This window comes from Caretta caretta, chromosome 3, assembly GCF_965140235.1.
Source record: "Caretta caretta isolate rCarCar2 chromosome 3, rCarCar1.hap1, whole genome shotgun sequence".
Classification (NCBI taxonomy): Eukaryota; Metazoa; Chordata; order Testudines; family Cheloniidae; genus Caretta; species Caretta caretta.
Window position 1 is genome coordinate 51,599,130 of NC_134208.1, and position 16,077 is coordinate 51,615,206.

Below are 16,077 nucleotides of genomic sequence, written 5' to 3' on the forward strand. Positions count from 1 at the left end.
TTCTTCAGCCCAGCCGCTACAGGAAGCTGAGGAGAGGGAAGCATCTACACAAGGTTTTAAAATTACAGAATAAAGAGGGGTGATGCCCCAGGAAAAAAAATAGGATGTATGAACATATGATAAACAGAGGCAATGCTCTGGAATAAGGGAAAGAGAACCTCAAAATCTGCCAGACATTTAATCATAGAATGAAGAGGAATTTCACAGAAAAAGACTGAGAATTCAGAATAAAGACTGGGATAAATTCCAGTAACAATGCGTATCAATAAATGTAATCATTCTATGTTTGGGGATAATTTTTTCACTTCAATACCAATTATCTGAGGATAATGGGGAAAAAAGAGGATTACAGTTTAATATAGTTTAAATAGGCATTATTTTAAAATTGTGTATTAAAAACCATTATTACTAGAAATTACTTTGTGTTGTTTTTTATGAGTTAACCTTAAAGCTTTGAAACATTGTATTGTGCAGTTTAAAAAATTGAAGAATTGAACACATATTTCACATTGACAAGTTTACTTCTCAACCCACTGAAATAATTCTCTTCCCATTAAGCTAATATGTTGAACATGAACTCAACAAAAATATTACAAATGTTGGCTCAGCCTACTGTAGTAGTAACACTTTTTGTTAAAGATAAAGTTACTGCCAAAAGTTGTAGTTTTGTGTGTACTTAGATGGGAATAAATCAGAAAAGAATTGACCAGGAAACATGACACTTTCTATTTAAATCCCTTCTCCAGCTGAGTTGTTCCTAAAAATCTCTCTCAAACAGGAGGACAGTAGCGACAGTAACAGGTAACTACTATTGAGAATAAACGTATCTGATTTTTTGCCAATGACCTGCAGACACACATTTCTCACTTTAAATACTAGCATTTACTACACTAAAAAAGCTGGCTCTGAATTACATCCTCCTAAAGGAACTGGTATAATTTGCCACCTGGGATTTGGTCAAATGTCTGCTCTAAATCCTTGAGGATCATGTACTTCTCTGGCACAGTTTTAGTTCTTTTCAAAAAGGCAGCACAAAGTAAAATTCTGGTCTGCAGTTCCTTATCCCAGGACAAAACCCCCAGATTGGTCTTGCTTCAAGAAATACCATTCAATTTTTCAACAAGTGCACCTCATGACATGTTCTTCATCTCACCCTGTTCCCCTCTGCCTTATTAGAGGCTTCTTTGTATGGGTTCCAGAATTCAGAAGGCTGGTTCAGTGGCAGGTATGAAAAGATCTCTTTTTCACCTCCACAGCTGCTCATACTTCTGTTCTGTTCCCACTAAGGGTCTATTTCATGCTATTATTTCTAAGAAGATGTATTATTCTTCTAACAGCTTTGCCTGGTACAAGATTCCTCTATACTTTCCCCAGATCAATTAGGTGTTCAGGCAGAGTGGAAAATATGTAACTGTAGTTTTTTAATAAGAATCTGATTTGAAACCAGCATTTAGTGTAGCAGCCTGATATTAATCCCTCCACAGTTTAAGGGTTTGGTGAATACCAGGGTAGAAATATACAGTAAATGAAAATATTGTGGTGGCCAATAGAAAAAAACATTAAGACTTATACTTTATTTTCATCTTATTCTTTGTAATTATTAGAACTTGAATTTTACAAAAAATTATCCTACCAAATTGCCCATATGATCATATTTACAAAACTGGTCATCCCAATTGTGCTCGTAAAGCTAATATTTGCACTAGCAGATCAGGAAATGAAGTACAAACTATGTATTTGCACATGCAATTGTCAGGTTTGTCAGTGTAAATTTTACAAGTGTAATTTAGATGGCCTGTTTTGAAAATGTGGCCCTGGGACTTTTTGGTAGACATAATATTCTGTGATACATATTTATTGCAACCTTTGACCCAGCAACTGGATCTAGGACATACCGACACATTTCAGCATCTCCTTACTAATAAAAGTCTAATAAAATGAATCAGGAAAATACTGTCAACCATTTATGTTTGCAACTTGAGCTACAATACCCTTCAGAATACAGGCAGGCTAGCAAAGAGATACACACACATCTATCAAATTATGCATTGTTGGGTTATTTATCAACTCATATTGAGGTATGTAGGATTTTTAAAAGACAAATAGACTTAACTGTCCATATAAAAAAATGATAGTCCAAGATATCAAAATCCTAGTAGATTTTTGGTGACCAGTTGGGAATGACATTAGCTACAAACACACAAGAGCATAAAACATACAAATCAACACTTGTCTGGAATACACCCACTCTACATTGGTGCACAAGGGACAAGGAAATGGCACAAGAAACTTCTCATACCTAATGCTCTTGAGAAAGGACAAATCACAATCTAGTCCTTTCATTCACCTGAGCTCAAGAACTACAGAAGGCTAGTGCTAGCACTTCCTGGGTTCGCCCCTCCTCTGCATATTTAACATTTATATACTGTCCATAAAGAAGCATGCCAACACATTTTACTAGCTGACATACATCTTATAGAGAGAGATCATTCCATCTACAACTGAAATGCAACCACTTGCATGTTGAAGTACAATGGCTGTTTAGTAACGCCAAAAGCATGGAAGAGTACAGGATGGAAGTGGAAAATATTTTATTCAAATAAAACTACAGAAAAGAAAAACTTTCTAAGTAGTAAGAAGAACAGGAGTTCTTGTGGCATCTTAGAGACAAACAAATTTATTTGAGCATAAGCTTTCGTGGGCTACAGCTCACTTCATCGGATGCATGCAGTGGAAAATACAGTAGGAAGATTATTTTATATATATATATATATATATATATATATATACACACACACACACACAGACAGAACATGAAACAATGGGTGTTATCATACACACTATAATGAGAGTGATCAGTTAAGGTGAGCTATTAGGAGCAGGAGCGGGGGGGGGGGGGAACTCCAACCTTTTGTAGTGATAATCAAGATGGGCCATTTCCAGCAGTTGACAAGAATGTGTGAGGAACTGTGTGTGTGTGTGGGGAATAAACATGGGGAAACAGTTTTATTTTCTGTAATGACACATTCACTCCCAGCATTTATTCAAGCCTAAGTTAATGGTGTCCAGTTTGCAAATTCATTCTAATTCAGCAGTCTCTCGTTGCAGTCTGTTTTTGAAGTTTTTTTGTTGTAATATTGCGACTTTTAGGTCTGTAATCGAGTGACCAGAGAGATTGAAGTGTTCTCCGACTGGTTTTTGAATGTTATAATTCTTGATGTCTGATTTGTGTCCATTTATTCTTTTACGTGGAGACTGTCCAGTTTGGCCAATGTACATGGCAGAGGGGCATTGCTGGCACATGATGGCATATATCACATTGATATATATATATCACAAGACCTACTAATTTTCTTTGTGTTATCTGCATTTATTTGAAAAATAGAAAGATCTTTGTCCCAAATGTATACCTGCCAGTTCTGTGTAGCTGGAAAACTGGAGAACCATAAAATCACTTTTGTGAGCAGCTTAAAAATATTATGTTTTTGCTTTCTGTCAGTGTTCTTTAGAGCTTGTATGTACTGAACTGTTGCCTCTAAATTTCATGGTGGGCTACCAGCTTTTAAATTTCATGGTTGGGTAAGAGACAAAAACATTAGTTTCTACAGATGGCTCAGAAAGACGCTGTCATCATTTATACATATATTCTTGTGTTCCAGACAAAGACCCACTGCTGGGTCAAATGCAGATTTGGGAACATTAATATTTCCTTCTGATATCAAAAACTGAAAGCTATTTTAATTTGCTCAACACCATTTTGTTTCAGTTAAAAGTACATCATCATCTAAGGTTTCAGAGTAGTAGCCGTGTTAGTCTGTATCTGCAAAAAGAAAAGGAGTACTGTGGCACCTTAGAGACTAACAAGTTTATTTGAACATAAGCTTTCATGAGCTACAGCTCACTTCATCGGATGCATTGAATGCATCCGATGAAGTGAGCTGTAGCTCACAAAAGCTTATGCTCAAATAAATTTGTTAGTCTTTAAGGTGCCACAAGTCCTCCTTTTCTTTTATCATCATCTGAGGAAGACTATGGGTTTTATTTTAAAGTAGCACTGCACATAACACATTGCACCTGGTTTTGAACTATGTAAATCAAGAATCACCCCATTAAATTCAATCGGTCATATTTTGCTCATACAGCTCCACTGGTGTAAATCCATAATAACTTTCCACTCTGGAGTAATCCTGCATTGTAAACAGTGTAACTGAATGTACAGTTAGGCCTACTGGAACTACACTGGTGTAAAAATCAGTATCTGTGAGATCAGACCCAGACCCAGGCCCATCATATATACAAATATCACAAGACCGTGTGCATACATTTTCCCCTATTGTTGGAAGATTGTAGATTTATGTGAACTAGCTACTAAAAAAGTCTCAAGACAATTGAGAGATCAGTATTCTTGATTTGATTACCTGCTTTTGCATGCCACACAGAACCATACAAACTTACACATGCCACTTTCTTGGTTTGTCAAAAGTATTTAAGTTCTGACACTTTCCTCTTACAAACAAAAGAAGCCAAAAACACCCACAGTCCAAATGAACCTCTGTCATAGTTGGAAAACTCATGCTAATGCCCATCACTGATACACAACAATGCTCTAAAGGAGCTCATTAATTCTCAAGCCAGCTTGGCTCTTGCCTGACATGTAACATTGCAGTGAACAAAAACATGTAAAGGAAAAGCAGATTGAGAATTTCTTCAGAAACCAACATATTTGATAATGCCAGGGTTTTTCTTTGTATAACTGCTTAATTTCATATAACAAATGTTGTTAAAACTGAAATGGAAATCCTGCTGATTACCATGGGCCAGACAGTAGTCCAGCTGTACACAGCTACACAGAAGGGTATGTCACTTCATTCCCTTGCGTGACCTCCCAGCTTCTCAGTTCCAGGTGCAACGGGGAAGCAAGCACTGCATACCTGATACTCCCATGAAAGTGGATGGGAGGTAGGTGGGTAGAATCTTGGCTGCACCCCACTGGCCAGTCAGCACATGGCGTTGGCCAGAGTAATATGCTATATGGGCCAGCAGTAGGAGGGATCATGGAAGGTCCTGAATCATAAACGCTTCCCAGTGCTCTTCCTGGCATGGCAGAGCTACACAGCACCCCTTACAGAGGGAAAGGAGTACTTGTGGCACCTTAGAGACTAACCAATTTATTTGAGCATGAGCTTTCGTGAGCTACAGCTCACTTCATTGGATGCATACCGTGGAAACTGCAGAAGACATTATATACACACAGAGACCATGAAACAATACCTCCTCCCACCCCACTCTTCTGCTGGTAATAGCTTATCTAAAGTGATCATCAAGTTGGGCCATTTCCAGCACAAATCCAGGTTTTCTCACCCTCTGCCCCCCCCACACAAACTCACTCTCCTGCTGGTAATAGCCCATCCAAAGTGACCACTCTTCACAATGTGTATGATAATCAAGGTGGGCCATTTCCTACACAAATCCAGGTTCTCTCACTCCCTCACCCCCCTCCAAAAACCACACACACAAACTCACTCTCCTGCTGGTAATAGCTCATCCAAAGTGACCACTCTCCCTACAATGTGCATGATAATCAAGGTGGGCCATTTCCAGCACAAATCCAGGTTTTCTCACCCCCCCACCCCAATACACACACAAACTCACTCTCCTGCTGGTAATAACTCACGAAAGCTCATGCTCAAATAAATTGGTTAGTCTCTAAGGTGCCACAAGTACTCCTTTTCTTTTTGCGAATACAGACTAACACGGCTGTTACTCTGAAACCTCACAGAGGGCTGTGCCTAAAGGTACAATCTAGCCCCAAATGAAGTGTTGATTCTACCTTTCAAAAATACAATGCCATGTTTGTATATATTAATGCAGTTCATATTTACAGGCAGTACAGACACTAAAATTATGAAAAAAGCTTTATTAAATGGAATTTAAAGATGACAGCACCTGTCACTGACTCAGAATGTTACAAATCTTACATGAATATGACTTGTTTTAAAAATAAACACGAGAACCTCCCAAACCCAGCAAACATTAAAACCACACAAAATTATAAATTAAGTTTAATTTTCCAGAACTCCCAAACATTTGAAAGCAAGGAATTCAGTTACTGTCAACTCAAAATATTAAACTCTTTCCCATAGTGACATCAGCCAGCCATCTTCCCTTCTTGTTAGGTTTGTACATGTGTTATTTTAGATCAAGAATGTTTCCAGAGAATAGTGGTGGGAATAGTGGTGAGTGAGTTTGCTCAGGTACTAGGAGAAAAGTATTGACTGTTTCTTCTGGTGGCACTCTTGGCCAGGCCCCTGAAGCCAAGTATAAGCAGCAGAGGGAAGATGATAGGAAAGTAGAGCTGCTCAATGTCTACTTTGCTTCAATCTTCTCACAAAAAAACAATGTATGACCAGAGGACTAGTGAAATTACCATAGATCAGTGGGTCTCAAACTTTTTTTTTTGTGGACCACTTGAAAATTGTTGAGGGTCTCAGCGGACCACTTAATGATCTTTCCAAATGCAATTTGTACCATTAGCTAACTATTGTAAAGCGCTTTCGATAAAAACACTATATAAAAATAACTTAATAATTAACTTTTTTTGTTCTACAAATAAAAGCACAGCACTCAAATTTTAATATCAGTAGTCTTATCTTTCGAATGCAATGGCTGTGCCCTCTCCCCCACTCTGACACAGCAGCCCCCAAGCTGGGGCTGAGAAGGAGGAAGGGGGTCTCTCCCCTGCCACTGCAGCCACAGAGCTGAGGCTGGGAAGGAGGGCCATCTCTACCCGGCAGCCACAGCCCTGGAGCTGGGGAAAGTCACCTCTTTCTCTGCCCGCTGCAGCCCTGCATGTTCCAAGTTCCTCCGACCCCCTCCCTTCTCACCCCACTGCCCCCTCCCATGTACCCCTTATTCCCCCCAAGGCCACCACCTCACCTTACATGTGCATCTTCTCCAGGGTCCAGGCACCTAATTAGTGGAGCCACGCCTGCATGGCTCCACTAATTAGGTGGGTGGCCCAGGTGCACACCTTAGAGGGAACTATCCATGGAGCACTTGAATGGAACTCACGGACAACTGGTGGTCTGCGGACCACAGTTTGAGAACCTCTGCCATAGACAATAAAGGGGAAGGGATGCAGATCTGGATAAGTAAAGACCACATCAGAGATCTTCTGACCAATTTGAATGAATTCAAATCAGTGGGGTTGAATCATAGAATCATAGAATATCAGGGTTGGAAGGGACCTCAGGAGGTCATCTAGTCCAACCCCGTGCTCAAAGCAGGACCAATCCCCAATTAAATCATCCCAGCCAGGGCTTTGTCAAGCCTGACCTTAAAAACTTCTAAGGAAGGAGATTCCACCACCTCTCTAGGTAATGCATTCCAGTGTTTCACCACCCTCCTAGTGAAAAAGTTTTTCCTAATATCCAACCTAAACCTCCCCCACTGCAACTTGAGACCATTACTCCTTGTCCTGTCCTCTTCTACCACTGAGAATAGTCTAGAACCATCCACTTTGGAACCCCCTTTCAGGTAGTTGAAAGCAGCTATCAAATCCCCGCTCATTCTTCTCTTCTGCAGACTAAACAATTCCAGTTCCCTCAGCCTCTCCTCATAAGTCATGTATTCCAGACCCCTAATCATTTTTGTTGCCCTTCGCTGGACTCTCTCCAATTTTTCCACATCCTTCTTGTAGTGTGGGGCCCAAAACTGGACACAGTACTCCAGATGAGGCCTCACCAATGTCGAATAGAGGGGAACGATCACGTCCCTCGATTTGCTTGCTATGACCCTACTTATACATCCCAAAATGCCATTGGCCTTCTTGGAAACAAGGGCACACTGTTGACTCATATCCAGCTTCTCGTCCACTGTCACCCCTAGGTCCTTTTCCGCAGAACTGCTGCCTAGCCATTCGGTCCCTAGTCTGTAGTGGTACAGTGGATTCTTCCATCGTAAGTGCAGGACCCTGCGCTTATCCTTGTTGAACCTCATCAGATTTCTTTTGGCCCAATCCTCCAATTTGTCTAGGTCCCTCTGTATCCTATCCCTACCTGCCACCGTATCTACCACTCCTCCTAGTTTAGTATCATCTGCAAATTTGCTGAGAGTGCAATCCACACCATCTTCCAGATCATTTATGAAGATATTGAACAAAACTGGCCCCAGGACTGACTCTTGAGGCACTCCACTTGATACCGGCTGCCATCTAGACATGGAGCCATTGATCACTACCCGTTGAGCCTGACAATCTAGCCAACTTTCTACCCACCTTATAGTGCATTCATCCAGCCCATACTTCTTTAGCTTGCTGGCAAGAATACTGTGGGAGACCGTGTCAAAAGCTTTGCTAAAGTCAAGAAACAATACATCCACTGCTTTCCCTTCATCCACAGGACCAGTAATCTCATCATAGAAGGCGATTAGATTAGTCAGGTATGATCTTCCCTTGGTGAATCCATGCTGACTCTTCCTGATCACTTTCCTCTCGCGTAAGTGCTTCAGGATTGATTCCTTGAGGACCTGCTCCATGGATGCTATTCACCTGAGCAATTGCCTGAAGAAATCTTGGAGCCACTGGCAATAATATTTGCAAACTCATGGATGTCAAGAGAGGTCCTGGAAGACTGGAGAAGAGCTAGCATAGTGCCCATCTGTAAAAAGAAGGGAAAGGAGGAGCTGGGGAACTGTAGACCAGTCATCCTGACTTTGATACCTGGGAAGCTACTAGAGCTATGTATAAAACATTCAATTTGTGAATACCGGGAAGATGAAGGGGTAATTATAGGCAGCCATCATAGATTTATTAAGAACAAATCATGCCAAATCAGCTTGATTTCCTTCTTTGATCGGGTAACTGGTTTGGTGGAAGGGGGAATGTGGTAGACATAATACACCTGGACTTCAGCAAGATATATCAGCAAGTTAATCAGAAATCTTGGTAATTTACATTATTCATTGACATGGTTTGTGCCTCAACTGGTTGTGTCTACATTTGAAAGATTGTTTCTATATTAACGTTAGCTGGTCATTGTATATTAATGTGGTTCTGGGTGAGTGAATAAATTGTTGGTTGGTTTAAGAATAAGCAAGTATGCTGATTTGAGAAAAAATGTCCAGGTTAAAAGAACCCAGCATTAAATTAGTAAGCTAAGCTCCCTGGACTCAATACACAGGAGTTATCCCATTGAATTCTATTATACATTGGGAAACCTAGTTTGTTAGATTTCAGCTTTAAAATCTAACAGGCACCCTGGCAAATTCATAAATTGACCAATTTTCATACTGACATAATTTGCCAGATGGACACATGTGGCAGAGATCCAGTTAACAAACCTACACCACTATGCTCGTTACACTTTCTGGCTGATTGCTTCCTCGAATTAACCAGAACATGCTGCACCTCTAAAGTTCAAGATTTTTCTAAGTTTGTTAAAGTCCAATAGCACATGCAGCTAGTGAGAGAGTCCAGGTGACCAGTCTTCATATCCTGTTGAACACTATGTCCAGCATCACTGGTAGACGTTTGTAAATCCTGTTGGTGAGGTGAATAAGGTCTGTCCACTGTTGTTTTGGCAATAAGGGAGGAATTAGAATTACCCTGGTCCCATCATGTCTTATCTTTTGTATCACCCTCTGTAGAAGAGGAAATGGGTGGGGGAGGCAAGGAAGCATAACAGGCCCATCCCCCAATTCAGAAGGGATGTGTTGATATGGACAGTTTGTCCTTGCCCACTGTTCTGTGGAAATGAGGGCATTTTGTATTCTGCCTGGTGGCAAACAGATCTATGTCCAGAAGTTCCCAAAAGTTGAATGTACCCTGAATTACTGAGTACCCTGAATTACTGAGTCCTTTAGAGATGATTTGTGCAACTGTGTCATATCTCTACTGACCTGATCTGCTGTGACTTTATCCTTGCCTCTATGTGAAAGATAATTGGGTAGAAGTTATAGTGGATTCACCAGTCCCATAGCTGATAGCCTCCTTACAGAATTGTAATGAGTGAGCTCTTCGCTGTTTGTTCAGGTAAATGCATTGCTGCCACGTTGTCTGTGATGACTTGCTCTATTTGGCTCTGGATGTGAGGTGGAAACAATTTGAGAACTAGACAGATAGCTCTCAACTTTAGTACATTTGTATGTAATGTCTTTTCCTGATAATGCCAGAGGGCCCAAATTAACAGACGGTCGAGGTGCAGTCCCCATTTTCTCTTGCAAGCATACAAAGTGATTGTCAGTGCTGGAGCTGAGGCGTTGAATGCTATGCTTTTCAAAACATTCTCTTGGTGTGTTCAGAATCATAGAGATGACAGAGGATAGACAGAGTTCTGAACTTACTGTCTGTGCTTGGACTGTAGTTCTCTGCCAGCAAACACATCCCATGGGTGGGAATATGCAGAAGGCACTTGAAGAAGAATCATGAGATTTCTAAACACTGCCAGATTAGTTTCAATCTGTCAGTAATGCATATTAGAAATGCAACATAAATTATGTTGAAGTCTAAGAATTATTTGTGCCCCGTCTATTTAAACTGAGATACAAATCAGACAATGAGCTGTCTGTCAGGTTAACACAGGAATATTAATAACCCTCCTTTAAACATTAAAGTATTGTAGTTCGCAGATGACACTAAACTGGGGGGAGAGGTAGATCTGCTGGAGGGTAGGGATAGGATCCAGAGTGACCTAGACAAATTGGAGGATTGGGACAAAAGAAATCTGCTGAGGTTCAACAAGGACAAGTGCAGAGTCCTGCTCTTAGGATGGAAGAATCCCATGCACTGCTACAGGCTGGGGACCGACTGGCTAAGCAGCAGTTCTGCAGAAAAGGACCTGGGGATTACAGTGGAGGAGAAGCTGGATATGAGTCAGCAGTGTGTCCTTGTTGCCAAGAAGGCTGACGGCATATTGGGCTGCATTAGTAGGAGCACTGCCAGCAGATCGAGGGAAGTGATTATTCCCCTCTATTCGACACTGGTGAGGCCACAACTGGAGAATTGCATCCAGTTTTGGACCCCCCACTACAGAAAGGATGTGGACAAATTGGAGAGAGTCCAGCGGAGGGCAGTGAAAATAATCAGGGGGCTGGGGCACATGACTTATGAGGAGAGGCTGGGGGAACTGGGCTTGTTTAGCCTTCAGAGAGAAGAGTAAGGAGGGATTTGATAGCAGCCTTCAACTACCTGAAGCAGGGTTCCAAAGAGGATTGAGCTCTCAGTGGTGGCAGATGACAGAACAAGGAGCTATGGTCTCAAGTTGCAGTGGGGAAGGTTTAGGTTGGGTATTAGGAAACACTATTTCACTAGGAGGGTGGTGAAGCACTGGAATGGGTTACCTAGGGAGGTGGTGGAATCTCCATCCTTAGAGGTTATTAAGGCCCATCTTGACAAAGCCTTGGCTGGGATGATTTAGTTGGTGTTGGTCCTGCCTTGAGCATGGGGTTGGACTAGATGACCTACTTAGGTCTCTTCCAACCCTAATATTCGATGATTCTATGATCCAAAAAGGATTTCTTCCAGCAACTGACAGACAGAGTGTGGAGCACTGTAAAGGAGGGCTATATTGCCCATTGTTCACACTACAGGGGCACAAATAACAGTGCTCCGCTGTAACTCCCCTATGTGGATCCTGCAGGTGCAAACTAAAGGGTTCCTAGTTCACATTAATTTAGTCTTGTTTAAAGTGGACTTTAATGCAAACTAGGAACTTTTTAATTTTCACCCGCAGTAGCCACATGGGGGAATTACAACAGATCACTTTGGTGAACATTTTGTTTACACCCTCATACTTCAAATGGTGGAACAGTACAGACAAGCCCTAGAAGCCCCCACTTTGGTAGATCTACCTTTAAAAGAAAATATGGAAGAGGGAAAACAAGAGGGAAAACGGCACCCCCCAAACCTGTTTACCTGATGAGACAGATTGTAATAGCGAATGCCTTTAAAAACATACAATGACATATAATAGGAAGTGGTGATAACATCCTCAGAGAGAACATCTTTGTAAAAACCTTCACTGGAAGGACTGCCTGATTTTATAACAAACACCTAATACCTTTAAATCTGAATGATCACAGACTTATATAGTTTAAAAGGTTGAGGCAAAAATGTCCTCAAGCCACAGGTAGTGCGTCAGACATGCTGTCTCCTCATGAAAGACAGACAGATAGGTCTCTGATAGGCTAGGTCAAAGGACAGAATGGGACAACGTGCTAACTAGAAACGCAAGACCTTATCTATGCATAAATTTGCACTGCCTTAGCTAAATTGACTCAGTTAAAGTGATGCAAATCCTTGTTTAAACTTATCCGTTTAAATCTGGTTATTTCTGTTTAGATTGCCACAGTAAATTTACTGGGGCAAGCTAAATTTTGAAAAGTAGGTTAAGGTAAACACAAATAAGGCACCTTTATTCCAGAGTAAGCATGTTCAAGAGTTAGTCAAGAATAGTTAATCAAAAATAACAGTCTGTATTCAAAAGCCCTTTAAGCCAGGTTTAAATTGAAATCAGAGTGTCCACTCCCAAAGTTGCACCAAAATTAACAATTGTTTTAAAATCACAGCTTTAGTTAAGTTGGTGCAACTTGGTACATAGGCCAGGCCTCAGGTCTGTAACTTTAATGAAAGTATATGAATAGGTATCTTATGCAAAATATTTCTTTTGTTTCAATCTGATTCTTTCCATTCTTAATAAATCTTGTTTTAAATTAGATCACTTGAGTCTTACACTGTTTGGGAATTTCCACATAGAATGTCCCAGAGATGGAAAAAACAGCCTCCAAGTTCTAAGGCTTAGTCTAAACACAGAGTTGTACCAATATAAAGATGTTATTTTATGCCAATTTAATAAAACCAGAGCCAATTTTGTCTGTGGCCATTTGGAGGTTCTTCTAGAAGTTTAAACCTGACTTATATTGATTTAGCTTCTGCCTGTAAATGTACATATTCAGCTAAGCCAATATACTACTTTTGGACAGATAAAAGAGTCCACACAAAAGTTGCACCTGTTTAACCAAAATGATTTAAGTGAAACCTGTACAAGTTCTGTATGTAGGCCAGCCCCTAAGAAATTGTTGCAAAGGGAGAGTATCCACAGGGTACCCTGCTCCAAACTCTTGGTCAAAAGAGCATGGACTAAGGAATCCTTTCCCACCAAGCTTTTTTAAGTGAAAATTCCTAACAACCACGGACATGAATAGAGTTTAAGGAGTGTAAGATGACAAATATCATAGCTGCTTTTAAACCTTCTGATTTTTTTTTATCCCCACTCCCTTTTGTGTGCATGTACAGGTCCACCCTAAATACACAAAATGCACAAAAAGAAGTGAGGAGGCAGCCCCTCTCTCCTCTTGTCTGGTGGAAGGAGTATTGTCTCAGCAGCTCACTCCAGCTTACTACACACACAAAACAGTGCAAAGGAGAAAATGAGACACCGAAGGAGGTAGTGAACAATGCCCTTCTATGACAGCAAGTCCATCCATACAGACTGGAACAGTAGCCTTTGGGGACTGCTGGCAGATATGCAATAATATGAAATCACAAGCAGCCTTCTGAAATACCACAACATTGCAGAATTTATTATAACTTTGCAAGAGTTAATGACACTGTGACCAAGATCAGACTTATTATGGGAAGCAAGTCGCAACCCAACTGTGAAGAAGCTGCCACCCCGTAATAAATTATTTGAAAATTCCACAGCATTTGTGTTTTATAGCTATAACACTATATTATTGGAGTCATACGTTTGCTGTGTTCTTCCCTGTCATAAGCGGCGTTTTCACTTGTAAGTTATGTTCTGCTGAATGAGTCATAAATTAAAGAACTTTTCAGAATAACAGGAAGAACTATGGCCCCAATTTAGTAATGCATCATGTATTAAAAAACCAAAAGGATTCTACTGCATTTTAATGAGTAATTCTATCATTGAATAGGACACACCAGCTGGATCTACACTGAAGTTAATAAGAGCAGAAGGAGATTAAACTGCTACTGCAGGTTCAAGTATAACTGGTACTCACTGTAAAGGATAGTGCCATTTAAAACAGTTGTTTTCACTGTCAAGTATATAGATGTAATTCTGTTTGGTTCCTGCCCCAGTGCAATCTGGCTCTCGGATACAGATGTTACAGAAGGCAGTTCTAAATAAGAGTTCCCACTGAAGGATGGAAAAAACAATGCTGTGTCTGGAATGAATAACAGAAAAATTATATTAATATGATATAATATACAAAAAAATGAAATGTAACTCATTCAGCTAAGCATAGTATATGAGCATTTACTATTTAGTGGTAAATATTTGTGATTCATGGTTGTGTTTTGAAAATGAAATACTATACTATTTATGAGACATACATCCTATGCAAGTTATTTAACTTGCAGCATTCAAGCTGAAGGTCCTGGAGAAAACACTATACTCTGCCGTTGGCCCCCCAGTAAAAAGCAGAAATGGGAGAGTTATGAGCGGGACCTATAGACAATACTTAAAAGGCACAATTTCTATAGAATTATAATGCCAATTTCATTACTTGTAGATGTGTTATTTTTATAGAAATTTTAACATAGCTTCACTTCAGACCTCCTGGACAACAATGTTCCTGTAGAGACTACATATATGCTTTATTATATTTAGGGATGAGAGAACTAGATTTTCCTAATTTTAAAGCCACTTTAAAATCACAGGTTTGAAATCATGACTCAAACTCTATAATTGTTGGACAGCATGTACATGGCCAACTAGTTGCATCTAGCTTTTGGGTGGTGTTTCTCTATCCCTAGAATATAACACAATTTACTATTAGCTAGCAGCATTTTCTTAAAATGAATCACCCTTTCCATGGCTTTAAATTACAGAAAATTAAAGTTTCTATTTAGTATATAATCTCTTTGGGGTATAGAGTGTCTTTTACAGCATGTTTGCACATGATGTAACATACCCAGAAACAAAGGTCTTGATCCTGATTGGGGCCCCTGGACACTATTGTTATAAATAATGATACATTAAATTTTAACTAGTTTTGCAAATCCGGAGAACAGTATATGGAGCTCACAAAATATCAAGCTTCACAAGGGTTAACAATCTCAATTATATTGTCAGTTTTCTTTTAATTATCCAGAAATGGGGGACAGATTGACCAAACTAATGGATGCATTTTGGAAGGAAAAAATAGATATTCAGTCTTGTGGCTGTAAGAGAATACATGCAAATTTGTGTAAATCTCAGATCTGTTACATGTTGATGAAAAATAAATTTTGCACATACAAAATCCACTTAAAACACTAACTTGAAATGCTCCCTTAGCTTTTTTTGAATGAAAAAAAATCACAAAAGAAAACTTTGATTATGAGCCCTTATTTGCTATTTTTTCTTATGACATTAATTGCTTTATTGTGTGTGCACGTATATAGACAATCACCCAGACTATACAAAAGAAAACTAATTGGGGTTGGGTAGAGTCTCCTCCTGCTGCTTTAGAAAGCCCATTCCAGCAATGCTGCTGGAACACAATCCAAATTCATCTCCACCCTTACAAATAAGGAATAAAGCAGTCATCTGGGTTAGGAAGGATTTTTGTAACCAAATATTTACTGTAGATAACTAACACCATAGAAGAGTATGTGTGACAGATGGCTATATTTAGCCATGTGACTAATAATAGTGTGGTTACTCTTCAGAACTTTTACGTACTTTTTGTATGAATACATTTCACTTGTGTTCTTAGGTAAACTGCTCATAGGGAGGACTCATAAAACCTGCCTAGACATTATCCTCTATCACTTTGTACTAGGCTTCTAAGGAGAACAAAAGCCAGTGATGGCCATATAGATCTCTTAAAATGGAAAACCATGAAAATGAATGAGTCACATAGTAACTGAAGGAAGATAGGAAGGGAGACATTCCTAAAAGATGGGGGACAAAACCAGTTAGAACTATTGGGTACAAGACATAAAAATGAGAGAGAATGAAATTCCTTTGGGAAAGGGCTGAAGGATCTTCACAAGAACAAAAGGATGTGTATCTATACAGTCAAGAAGAAAACGTTTAGCTAGCAGAGCTCTCCTTTTCCAGGAAGACAATG

General features: G+C 39.9%; 1 protein-coding gene across 1 annotated transcript in view; it reads right to left on the reverse strand.

The window, feature by feature from the left end:
- EYS (eyes shut homolog) overlaps nt 1–16,077 on the reverse strand; it is a 1,269,973-nt gene that overhangs the window by 273,987 nt on the left and 979,909 nt on the right. The window contains exon 27 of the mRNA XM_075126509.1: nt 14,020–14,184. Coding sequence (XP_074982610.1) covers nt 14,020–14,184 — 165 coding nt within the window. The remainder of the gene's footprint in view (nt 1–14,019; nt 14,185–16,077) is intronic.